Source organism: Salvelinus sp. IW2-2015, unplaced genomic scaffold, assembly GCF_002910315.2.
Source record: "Salvelinus sp. IW2-2015 unplaced genomic scaffold, ASM291031v2 Un_scaffold4536, whole genome shotgun sequence".
Lineage (NCBI taxonomy): Eukaryota > Metazoa > Chordata > Actinopteri > Salmoniformes > Salmonidae > Salvelinus > Salvelinus sp. IW2-2015.
In genome coordinates, this window is record NW_019945806.1 from 27,205 (window position 1) to 39,098 (window position 11,894).

General features: G+C 45.7%; 1 protein-coding gene across 1 annotated transcript; it reads left to right on the top strand.

Moving 5' to 3' along the window:
• The first annotated feature begins 4,250 nt into the window (after positions 1–4,250).
• Positions 4,251–11,695, top strand: fbxl18 (F-box and leucine-rich repeat protein 18). The gene is given in 16 exon segments (XM_070441684.1): positions 4,251–4,398; positions 4,401–4,554; positions 4,655–4,697; positions 4,699–4,737; positions 4,739–4,753; positions 5,106–5,147; positions 5,870–5,935; positions 5,937–6,026; positions 6,028–6,096; positions 6,098–6,463; positions 6,466–6,577; positions 6,580–6,654; positions 6,657–6,777; positions 6,779–6,925; positions 8,643–8,861; positions 10,368–11,695. Coding segments are annotated over 16 exon segments (1,761 nt in total). The 3' UTR covers positions 10,423–11,695.
• Positions 11,696–11,894: the final 199 nt, after the last annotated feature.

The following is an 11,894-nucleotide window of genomic DNA, read 5'->3' on the forward strand; positions in this document are numbered from 1 at the left end:
TCATGTTTATAAGTTAGTACAGCTTGAAACGAATGCCTTCAATCGTTAAAATGTTCCTTACTAGCCAGAAGGTGCATAAAATTACATTTAAACTACGCTACCGGTTTCTGTGTGGTTTGTCCTTTACTTCTCGAAATTTTTATAGAAAATATCCAATGGAAATTATTGTTTACCGAGTTTTGAGAGAGCTGGTAGTACACTACATGACCAAAAGTATGTGGACACTGCAGAATGAACCATTTCAGAGTGAAAATTACATTCATTTTTTTATTGTGAAGACAACCCTCTCTGGGGGTTGGGGAAGACTTTTATAGGTTCGGCTTCCGGAAAATGTTCCGTCCTCAATGTTCCGGGTGAAACGCAGCAAACTGACGAGCGTTTTACTTCCTGTAGTCCCAGCTGTCACATGAAGCTAGTTGTCTGCTGGTAGACATGCACTGATTAAAAACACTCAAAAACTATGACTTCGTCTGTAAACGGAAGAGTATTGGATGAAGATATGGACAATCAAATTGTACAGGTTGGTAGAACAAACCAGTGTAACGTTAGTTAAACTAGCTAGCTTACTGTTAGCTGTCTACCGGTGTTAGCTATCTAACGTTAGCCTACTCCGGTGCTGTCTTGTCAGCGAACTCAATGTCTGATTTTATTTCATTTTTATCGGTTGTCAAATGGCAATAAAGGCATTGCGTGAGTATGATATTTGGATGAAAGTGTACTGTTGATAGTCGGTAGCTAGCTAGTCGGTTTAATCAGGCTGTAATAAGCAATTCATGTATATGTATAAGTTAGCTACAACTTGAAACGAATGCCTTKAATCGTTAAAATGTTCCTTACTAGCCAGAAGGTGCAATAAAATGACATTTAAACTTACGCTACCGGTTGTCTGTGGTTTGTCCTTTAACTTGTCAAAATTTTGATGGAAAATGATGCATAGGAAAGTATTGTTTACCCGAGTTTTTAGAGAGCTGGTATGTACACTACATGACCAAAAGTATGTGGACACCTGCTCGTCGATGGGCATTAATATGGAATTGGTCCCCCTTTTGTTGCTATAACAGCCTCCACTCTTCTGGGAAGGTTGTTGTTGGAGATGTTGGAACATTGGGCCTGACTTGCAAACCATTACTGTATGGACCTCGCTTTCTGCACAGGGCGCATTGTCATGCTGAAACAGGAAAGGGCCTTCCCTCCAGCAGGCCTTTTGTCAGGACTGAGACCACTGAGGAACACTCAACATGTCTTGGAAAGCCGTTCTGTCTTGCAGAATAATACAACCCCCATCCCAGATGTTCGTTTTTCAGAGGACTGAAGTGGGTTTTCCTCCAACTTTTTACCTGTGCTTTGTTCATATTTCCTTTGATCCTGACAAACTCCCCAGGTGACAAGCATAACACCCATAACATGATGCTGCCGCCACCATTTTTATATTTAAGGCGGGGTGAGACTTTCTATAGACACAATACCTACCGGCTCTAAAAAGTAAAATAACAATAAAAAGTTGGGTAAACAATACAATAATAACAATAAAAGTTGGTAAACAAAACTTTCCTGTGGATATTTTGTAAAAACTTTCGAGCAGCTGAAGGACAACCGCAAAGACAACCTTGGAGTACGTTTTAAATGATTTTTATCATCATTCTCTTTGCTGTAAGGAACATTTTACATATCTTTATTCATCATCTCTTGCTTGTAGGAACATTTTACATGATCTTTATCATCATTTCTCTTTGCTTGTAAGGAACATTTTACATGATTTTTTAAGCATTAGTGTCAGGCGTATATACCAATGAATGTGTATTACAGCCTGATTTAATCAGACTAGTAGTTAGCCAACTGTTACCCCATGGACTAGCTAGACTTGTGACGGTAGCCCAAGATTAGCCCAAGAATGTACTGTTAAAGAAACATACAGTGCCTTCGAGAAAGTATTCAGCCCCCTTGACTTTTTCCACATTTTGTTACATTACAGCCTTTTTCTAAAATGGATTCAATGATTTTGGGGCGGCAGGTAACCTAGGTTAGAGTTAGGGGCGGCAGTGTCTAGTGGTTAGAGTGAGGGGGGGCAGGTAGCCTAGTGGTTAGAGTGTAGGGCGGCAGGGCTAGTTGTAGAGGTAGGGGCGGCAGGTAGCCTAGTGGTAGAGTGTGGGCCGCAGCTAGCCTAGTGGTTAGAGTGTAGGGCCGCAGCTAGCCTAGTGTAGAGTGTAGGGGCGGCAGGTAGTCTAGCGTAGATGTAGGGTGGCAGGTAGTCTAGTGGTTAGAGTGTAGGCGGCAGGTAGCCTAGTGTTAAGAGTTAGGGCGCAGGTAGCCGCGTTAGGTAGCGGCAGTAGCTAGTGGTTAGAGTGTAGGGCGGCAGCTAGCCTAGTGGTTTTAGAGTGTAGGGGCGCAGGTAGTCTAGCGGTTAGAGTGTAGGGGTGGCAGTAGTCTATGGTTAGAGTGTAAGGCGGCAGCTAGCCTAGTGGTTAGAGTGTAGGGGCGTCAAGTGCCTAGTGGTTAGAGTTAGGGCTGCAGGAGCCTATGGTAGAGTGTAGGCGGCAGTTACCTGTGGTTAAGTTGTAGGGGCGCAGGTAGCCTAGTGGTTTAGATCGTAGGGAGCGGCAGGTAGGCCTATGGTAGAGTGTAGGGCGGCAGGTCGGCTAGTGTTAGAGTTAGGGGGCAGGTAGCCTAGTGGTTAGAGTGTAGGCGGCAGGTCGCTAGTGTGTTAGAGTGTAGGCGCAGGTAGGCTGATAGGTTTAGAGTGTAGGGGCGGCAGGTGGCCTAGTGGTTAGGGTGTAGGGCGCAGTGCCTAGTGGTTAGAGTGTGGGCGGCAGGTAGCCTATGTTAGAGTGTTAGGGCGGCAGGTAGCCTAGTGTTAGAGCGTAGGGCGGCAGTAGACCCTATGGTTAGGTGTAGGGCGGGCAGGTAGCCTAGTGGTTAGAGTGTAGACGGGCAGGTAGCCTAGTGGTTAGAGTGTAGGGGCGGCAGTAGCTAGTGTTTAGAGCGTTGGCAGGTAACCGAAAGGTTGCTAGATTGAAAGTATAAATCGTCGTTCTTGCCCCTGAACAAGACAGTTAACCCACTGTTCCCCTGAACAAGGCAGTTAACCCACTGTTCCCCTGACAAGCAGTTAACCCATGTTTCCCTGAACAAAGCAGTTACCCACTTGCCCCTGAACAAGGCAGTTAACCCACTGTTCCCCGGCTTAGCCGTCATTGAAAATAAAAATTTGTTCTAATGACTTGCCTAGTTAAATTAAAGGTAAATATAGTTCAAATTCCTTTGCTATTGAATTATAAAAGTTGAAGAATATTCTCTTTAGGTCATTAGAGTATATTCTGTCTCTCTCGTGTCTCTCTCCCAGGCTGTGTGTTAGGGATGCGGGTTAGGGTGGTGTCGGTCGATCGGGGATGTCAGACTTCTCCGATAGATCTTGTTTAAGTATCCTGGTCTATGTTTCCACCCTCTGACCTTGTGAAATAACGTTTCCCGAGACCTGCCGCAATAGCTACACACGCTCTGCTATGACAAGAACACTGCTGACCAACGAGTCACATGTCTGAAGAATACACAGTAACACACACACACACACACACGTACATCAGGACAAGCTACACACGCTCTGCTACGACCAACACTGCTGACCATGGATTCACACTTGTCTGAAGATATACACGGTAACACACACACACAACATACATCAGAGACAAGCTACACACGCTCTGCTACGGACCAAGACACTGCTGACCATGGTTTCACCTGTCTGAAGGAATACACGGTAACACACTACGCACAACACACTACATCCAGAGGATAAGCTACACACGCTCTTGCTTACCGTACCAAGACCACTGCTTGACCACGGTCACACTTGTCTGAAGAATACACGGCTAACACACACACACACACTAATCAGAGGACCAAGACTACCCACGCTCTGCTATGACAAAGACACTGCTGACCATGGTCACACTGTTTGAAGAATACACGGTAACACACACACACACACTACATTTCAGAGGACAAGCTACACACGCTCTGCTATGACGAGACACTGCTGACATGTCACACTGTCTGAAGAATACACGGTTAACACACACGCTCATTACACCACACACAAGCACACACACACACACCCGACACACACACACACTGTACAAATATTTCTCTTATTCGTCTGAACCTCCCTCTTCAGGCCAGATGACGGCGCTAGTTCGCCAGTGTGCTGAAGCATTATCCAATCACGTGCAGTCCCTCAGCCTTAGCGGCTTGCTATGGTGTCGGTTCTACCATCGACGCCGTCTGATTCGCTGTCGCCTCCTGGTTGCATCTGGACCTATAGTGGTTGTCGGCGTGACCTCCCATGCGGTCTGTCCGGCCTCCTCTCCTCCCTCCTCCTCCGATCTCTCGCTTTGAGCGTGGGCGTGGCTTCGATCGCCCAGCTGAGTTGGCGAGGCCTGATTCGCTGTCTCGGCTGTCGGAGCTGAGACAGCGGTGTGAGCCCAGTTACGGCGTTGTGCCCTTGCTGCATCGCGCTCTTCCAGTTACAGCTTCAGCTGGACATACTGACGTCACCAGGTGGAGACGCACTGACACGGTTCAACTAGAACTTCTTTGGTTTGACCTCGTGTGTGTTGTGTGATGGTGTGTGTGTGTGTGTGTGTGGGTGTGTGTGTAGGGAGGGTACGGTATGTTTGCAGTTGATGATGGGTTAGAAGAGTGCTCCCTCACTACCAACAGCTGGAGGAGTTTACTGCCCGACCTGGCGCCTGGAGAGGTAAGGTCAGGGTTTATAATGTGACTCTACTCCTCCTCTACCTCGCTGTGTTTAGGTGACCAGACTCTACTCCTCCTCTACCTCGCTGTGTGTTTAGGTGAACCAGACTCTACTCCTCCTCTACCTCGCTGTGTGTTTAGGTGAACAGACTCTACTCCTCCTCTACTCGCTGTGTGTTTAGGTGAACCAGACTCTACTCTCCTCTACCTCGCTGTGTGTTTAGGTGAACCAGACTCTACTTCCTCTCTACCTCGCTGTGTGTTTAGGTGAACCAGACTCAACTCCTCCTCTACCTCGCTGTGTGTTTAGGTGAACCAGACTCTCATGCTCCTCTACCTCGCTGTGTGTTTAGGTGAACCAGACTCTACTCCTCCTCTACCTCGCTGTGTGTTTAGTGTGAACCAGACTCTACTCTCCTTACTCGCTGTGTGTTATCGTGAACAGCTCTACTGCCTCTCTACACTCGCTGTGTGTTTAGGTACCAGACTCTACTCCTCCTCTACCTCGCTGTGTGTTTAGGTGAACCAGACTCTACTCCTCCTCTACCTCGCTGTGTGTTTAGTGAAACCAGACTCTACTCCTCCTCTACCCTCGCTGCTGTGTTTTAGGTGAACCAGACTCTACTCTCCTACTTCGCTGTGTGTTTAGGTGAACCAACTCTACTTCCTCACCTCGTGTGTGTTTAGGTGAACCAGACTCTACTCCTCCTTACCTCGCTGTTGGTTTAGGTGAACCAGACTCTACTCCTCCTCTACCTGCTGTGTGTTTAAGTGAACCAGACTCTACTCCTCCTCTACCTCGCTGTGTGTTTTAGGTGAACCAGACTCTACTCCTCTCTTACCTCGCTGTGTGTTAGTGTGAACCAGACTCTACTCCTCCTCTACCTCGCTGTGTGTTTAGCGTGAACCAGACTCTACTCCCTCCTCTACCTCGCCTGTTGTGTTTAGGTGAACCAGGACTCACTCCTCCTCTACCTCGCTGTGTGTTTAGGGTGAACCGGACTCTACTCCTCCTCTACCTCGCTTGTGTTTAGGTGAACCAAGACTCTACTCCTCCTCTACCTCGCTGTGTGTTAGGTGACCAGACTCTACTCCTCCTCTACCTCGCTGTGTTCAGCTTCGTGTTCCGGAGCGTCTCCGCTCCTTCCTGGTTTCAGTTCCTGGTCCAAACCCCGCCCACTGGCCGCGCTGCGTCCTCATTGGCCATAGCCTCGTTCAGCATGGGCGACCTGGAAGCCCTGCAGTTGCCTCGCTCCTGGTTTGGCGCCACGTCGCCTAGGACGGGTCCTTTTTAGCAACGCTCCCAAAGCGCTGAACTTCTCCCGTTGCCCCACGTTACGACAAAACTGTCATCCAATCGCTGACTGGCCCCCGAGTGAGAGGACTCGACGCGATTTGTGGTCAGCCTGTAATCTTTAGCTCGGTATAGGCCACACCGTCCCAATTATCCAGGTGCAGTAGAGCGCGGGGAGGAGGAGGAGCTTGTTGCCGAGCGATGAGCCGGCTGGTTATGCTGCCCAATCTGTCACCACCCAACCTGTTACACACGCACTATCACCACGACAACACACACACACCTGGGCTGGAGGCCAACACACACCTGTGGTACCAGCCTGGCCAAACTCGCACACTCCGGTCCCTGGCGCTGCCGCCTGCCGCCCTGTGTCGACGGTTCACCACACCCTCCCTCCCTCCCCGTCCCCGTTCTCTTCTGGGCTGCTGGGAGCTGAACCGTCACGCGTTGGGCATCAGACCTACAGGCCAGCTCCGAGGTCTCTCCCCCAGGGAGGGCACCTCTGGGCTGGGTACCTGCTGGCCGGCTGCCCTGTCTGGAAGTTCTGGAGTTAACAGGCCCGGGCTTCATCTCCGCCCTGCCGCGTCTGGAGCCCTGCGCCAGGGTGTGTGTGATCAGAGGACGTGTGTGAACGCCAGCCGCGGTTGGAGTCGGGGACACGCTACTACGGCTCTGCGTGGGGTTCCGGGGCTGCGGAGGCTGACGCTGCGGGGTTGCCGGGGTCTGAAGAAGGACCGGGCTGGTACAGGTGGCTCAACACTGCCGAGACCTACGGGCAATTATCTCTGGCCAACCTGGGGGGTCCTTAAAGACCTGAACTACAGCGCCGCCCTGGGCTGCGACACAGCTGAGGAACTGCACCCACCTCACCCAGCTACGGTGAGACTACCACACACACCATATACACACACCATAACACACACCATATACACACTGAGGAACTGCACCAGCTCCCAGCTACGGTGAGACAACTAAACACACCATATACACACCATACCACACTAACATACACACACCATACACACACCAATATACAACACCATACAACACCATATACACACCATATACACACTGAGAACTGCACCCAGCTCACCCACGTACGGTGAGACACCATAAACACACATATACACTTTAACATTACACAACCATACACACACCATACACACACCATACACACACCATATACACTAACATACACACACCATATACACTAACATACACACACCATACACACACCATATACACTAACACACACCATATACACACTGAGGAACTGCACACAAGTATTACTATATTATAATACTATATTACTACAATATTATAATATACATTATATATATACATCAACAGGCCTTTATGTTCTTTATTAGCCACAAACTGTTCTATATATTATTATATTATTTACTATTATATATACACATTATAATCATTATATACACATTAGATACATTATACACATTATAATCATTATATACACATTAGATACATTATAATCATTATATACACATTAGATACATTATAATCATTATATACACATTAGATACATTATACACATTATAATCATTATATATACGTTATACACATTATAATCATTATATATACGTTATACACATGATATACATTATACACATGATATACATTATACACATTAGATATACACGTTATACACATTATATACACATTAGATACATTATACACAATTTATACATTATACACATTATATATACGTTATACACATATACACATTAGATACATTATATGTACATTATATACTAACACATTATATACATAATATATACACATTATATATATATATATATCCATCAACGGGCCTTTCTGTTCTTTACTGCTGTTCTTTATTAGCCACAAACTGTTCTACACATTATACACATTAAATACATTATATATACTATTATACACATTATATAGATTATATATACTATTATACACATTATATATATAATATATACACATTATACACATTAAATACATTATATATACTATTATACACATTATATACATTATGTATGCACATTATATATATTATATAGCTTGAAGGAACTTTTAAAGTTCTTGAAATGTTCCGTATTGACTGACCTTCGTGTCTTAGTAATGATGGACTGTCGTTTCTCTTTGCTGAATTTAACCTGTTCTTGTCGTAATATGGACTCGGTCTTTTACCAAATAGGGCTATCTTCTGTATACCACCCCTACCKTGTCACAACACAACTGATTGGCTCAAACGCATTAAGAAGGAAAGAAATTCCACATTTTAACTTTTAATAAGGCAAACCTGTTAACTGAAATACATTCCAGGTGACTACCTCATGAAGCTGGTTGAGAGAATGCCAAGAGTGTGCAAAGCTGTCATCAAGGCAAAGGGTGGCAATTTGAAGATTCTCAAATCTAAAATATATTTTGATTTGTTTAACACTTTTTTTGGTTACTACATGATTCCATWTGTGTTATTTMATAGTTTTGATGTCTTCACTATTATTCTACWAAGTAGAAAATAGTAAAAATAAAGAAAAAMCCTTGAATGAGKAGGTGTGTCYRMACTKTTGACTGGTWCTGTATATAATGTGTGTGTGGGTAGGTTGGAGCAGCCCTACCTGGTGTGTAACGGTGCATTCTGGGAGGCGTTGTCATGCTGCTCTCGTCTCCGCCGCCTCTGTCTCATCTCGCGGAACGGAACCTTCCACCCCGCTGCCGTGGTTACCTTCATGGAGTGTTGCCGTGACGTCATGGTGTGTCACATGTTCTTGGGCGGAACTCTGGTGGCGTGTCGCGCGCTACAGAAAACACTGCTAGATCGGTGAGTCTGTCTCTCCGTCTGACCGGTGAGTCTGTCTCTCTGTCTGACCGGTGAGTCTGTCTCTCCGTCTGACCGGTGAGTCTGTCTCTCTGTCTGACCGGTGAGTCTGTCTCTCTGTCTGACCGGTGAGTCTGTCTCTCTGTCTGACCGGTGAGTCTGTCTCTGCTGTCCTGACTGGTGAGTTCTGTCTCTCTGTCTGACCCGGCGAAGTCTGTCTCTCTGTCCTGACCGGTGAGTCTGTCCTCTCTGTCTGAACCGGTGAGTCTGTCTCTGCTCTGTCTGACCGGTGAGTCTGTCTCTCTCGTCTGACGGTGAGTCTGTCTCTCTTGTTGACGGTGAGTCTGTCTTCTCTGTCCTGAACCGGTGAGTCTGTCTCTTCGTCTGACCGGTGAGTCTGTCTCTCTCGTGTCTGACCGGTGAGTCTGTCCTCTCTCTGTCTGACCGGTGAGTCTGTCTCTCTCTGTCTGACCGGTGAGTCTGTCTCTCTCTGTCTGACCGGTGAGTCTGTCTCTCTCCTGTCTGACGCGGTGAGTCTGTCTCTCTCTGTCTGACCGGTGAGTCTGTCTCTCTCTGTCTGACCGGTGAGTCTGTCTCTCTCTGTCTGACCGGTGAGTCTGTCTCTCTCTGTCTGACCGGTGAGTCTGTCTCTCTCTGTCTGACCGGTGAGTCTGTCTCTCTCTGTCTGACCGGTGAGTCTGTCTCTCTCTGTCTGACCGTTAGTCTGTCTCTCTCTGTCTGACGGTGAGTCTGTCTCTCTCTGTCTGACCGGTGAGTCTGTCTCTCTCTGTCTGACCGGTGAGTCTGTCTCTCTCTGTCTGACGCGGTGAGTCTGTCTCTCTCTGTCTGACCGGTGGAGTCTGTCTCTCTCTGTCTGACCGGTGAGTCTGTCTGACCTCTCTCTCTGTCTGACCGGTGTACGGTTTCTATGTAATATGAGTTCTTTGTAATGATATTCTATGTGATTATATAATGATAGTTCTATGTAATGATAGTTCTATGTAATGATAGTTCTATATGATTATATAATTATAGTTCTATATAATGATAGTTCTATATAATGATAGTTCTATGTAATGATAGTTCTATATAATGATTATATATGATAGTTTTATGTAATGGTAGTTTTATATAATGATAGTTCTATATAATGATTATATAATGATTGTTCTATATAATGATAGTTCTATATAATGATTATGTAATGATAGTTCTATGTAATGAGTTCTATGTAATGATAGTTCTATATAATGATTATATAATGATAGTTCTATGGATGATAGTTATGTGATGATAGTTCTAATGTGATGTAGTTCTATGGATTGGAGTTTATGTGATGGTAGTTCTATGTATGTAGTTCTATGTGATGTATTATTTATGGTGAGTTTCTATATGGTAGTAGTAATGATGGTTCCTCTCCTCCTTTAGTTTCTCTGTGGACGTCCGGCCTCTCCTATAGTATGTCCTAATGGTATTAGTAGTAAATGATGGTTCCTCTCCTTCCTCTAGTTTCTCTGTGGAGCGTCCGGCCTCAGTGTTGTCATCTACCCTCTGCTCGCAATGAAGACCTTCCATTGGTCATCAGAGACATGCCCCTCCCACTGCTCGATCAGCTGACCCTCTTCCAGAGCCGCGTTGCCCAGGCTCCTCCCTCGTCACAGTTGGGACACCAGAGAGCAAAGAGGCAACTATCCAATCAGAGCCCCTCGTCACCGTGGTGATGCCAGAGAGKGAAGAAGCATCTAGCCAATCACAGCCCCTCAGACTAGAGGGCTTCACGGGTCCCACCCAGACCCGAAGTGCATCAATTAGTTTGTTTAATATAGAGACCTGATCCGAGGACAACTAGACCCGTTCCATATAGACCTGGTTGGATCCAGACCCGATCTGAGTGAGGGGAAAAAAGCAGAAAAGTCATTTTTTAAAACTACTTTATTAATCGGAGCTGATGAAATGTGAGAGGTTGGAGAGAGAGGTGCCTCTAGCAGGGAGAGGCACCAATCATATCAGATCCTACCCAGACTTAACACAGATACAACCATAATCCTCTGGGTGAGAGGACAGGAGACCCAGAGAGACTGAAACACAGAACCAACTGGTCCTAGGATACAACCATAATCCTCTGGGTGAGAGAACAGGAGACCCAGAGAGACTGNACAGGAGACCCAGAGAGACTGAAACACAGAACCAACTGGTCCTAGGATACAACCATAATCCTCTGGGTGAGAGAACAGGAGACCCAGAGAGACTGAAACACAGAACCAACTGGTTCTAGGATACAACCATAATCCTCTGGGTGAGAGAACAGGAGACCCAGAGAGACTGAAACACAGAACCAACTGGTTCTAGGTCTGTTGTCAAGTCTCTGTTCCATATCATCTGTATGTTCTGTTGTTATGGTTACCGATCTTAGGTTTGTGTGTTCTGTTATGGTTACGGATCGCGGTTGTTATGGTTACTGATCACTTGTTTTAGTTGCCAGACTGTTTGGCGAATGATTACAACTCCTGGTTGGTTTTTCAGGAGCATCTTAAGACTCAGTTCATCGTTAAAACCTTCSTTAGGAGCATCATTAAATCTCCTGAGTTGTTTTCCCAAAACCATCATTATATTAACGTTGTCCTGGAAACGCTTGTTTTTTACCAAATTGACTACAAATGCAAAGTTGCCAATGTCTTTGTGATTGTTCCAAACATGCGAAGGGAAAAGGAAATGAATCTTCAAATGAAAACGGAGATGTGACCTCATTACATGATGCCTACAGTACAGGATCGGCCTGTAAATTCAATCATATTGAAGTACATTGTAATGTTCAATAAATTCAGTTATATTTAGATCACTTTTGGGACTACTGTCTGTCATTTTTGCCTCAATATATGTCATGGTGTAACAACAAATGTTTTCATGATCTGTATAAATAACGTGCATTTTATTGTGTTTATGAATCTGTAGGTTGTGTTTTATTGTGGTGCAGAACAGGACTCATCTGGAACAGAGATCTTGGTCTCAGCATTGACTCCCTGTCTAAATAAAGAC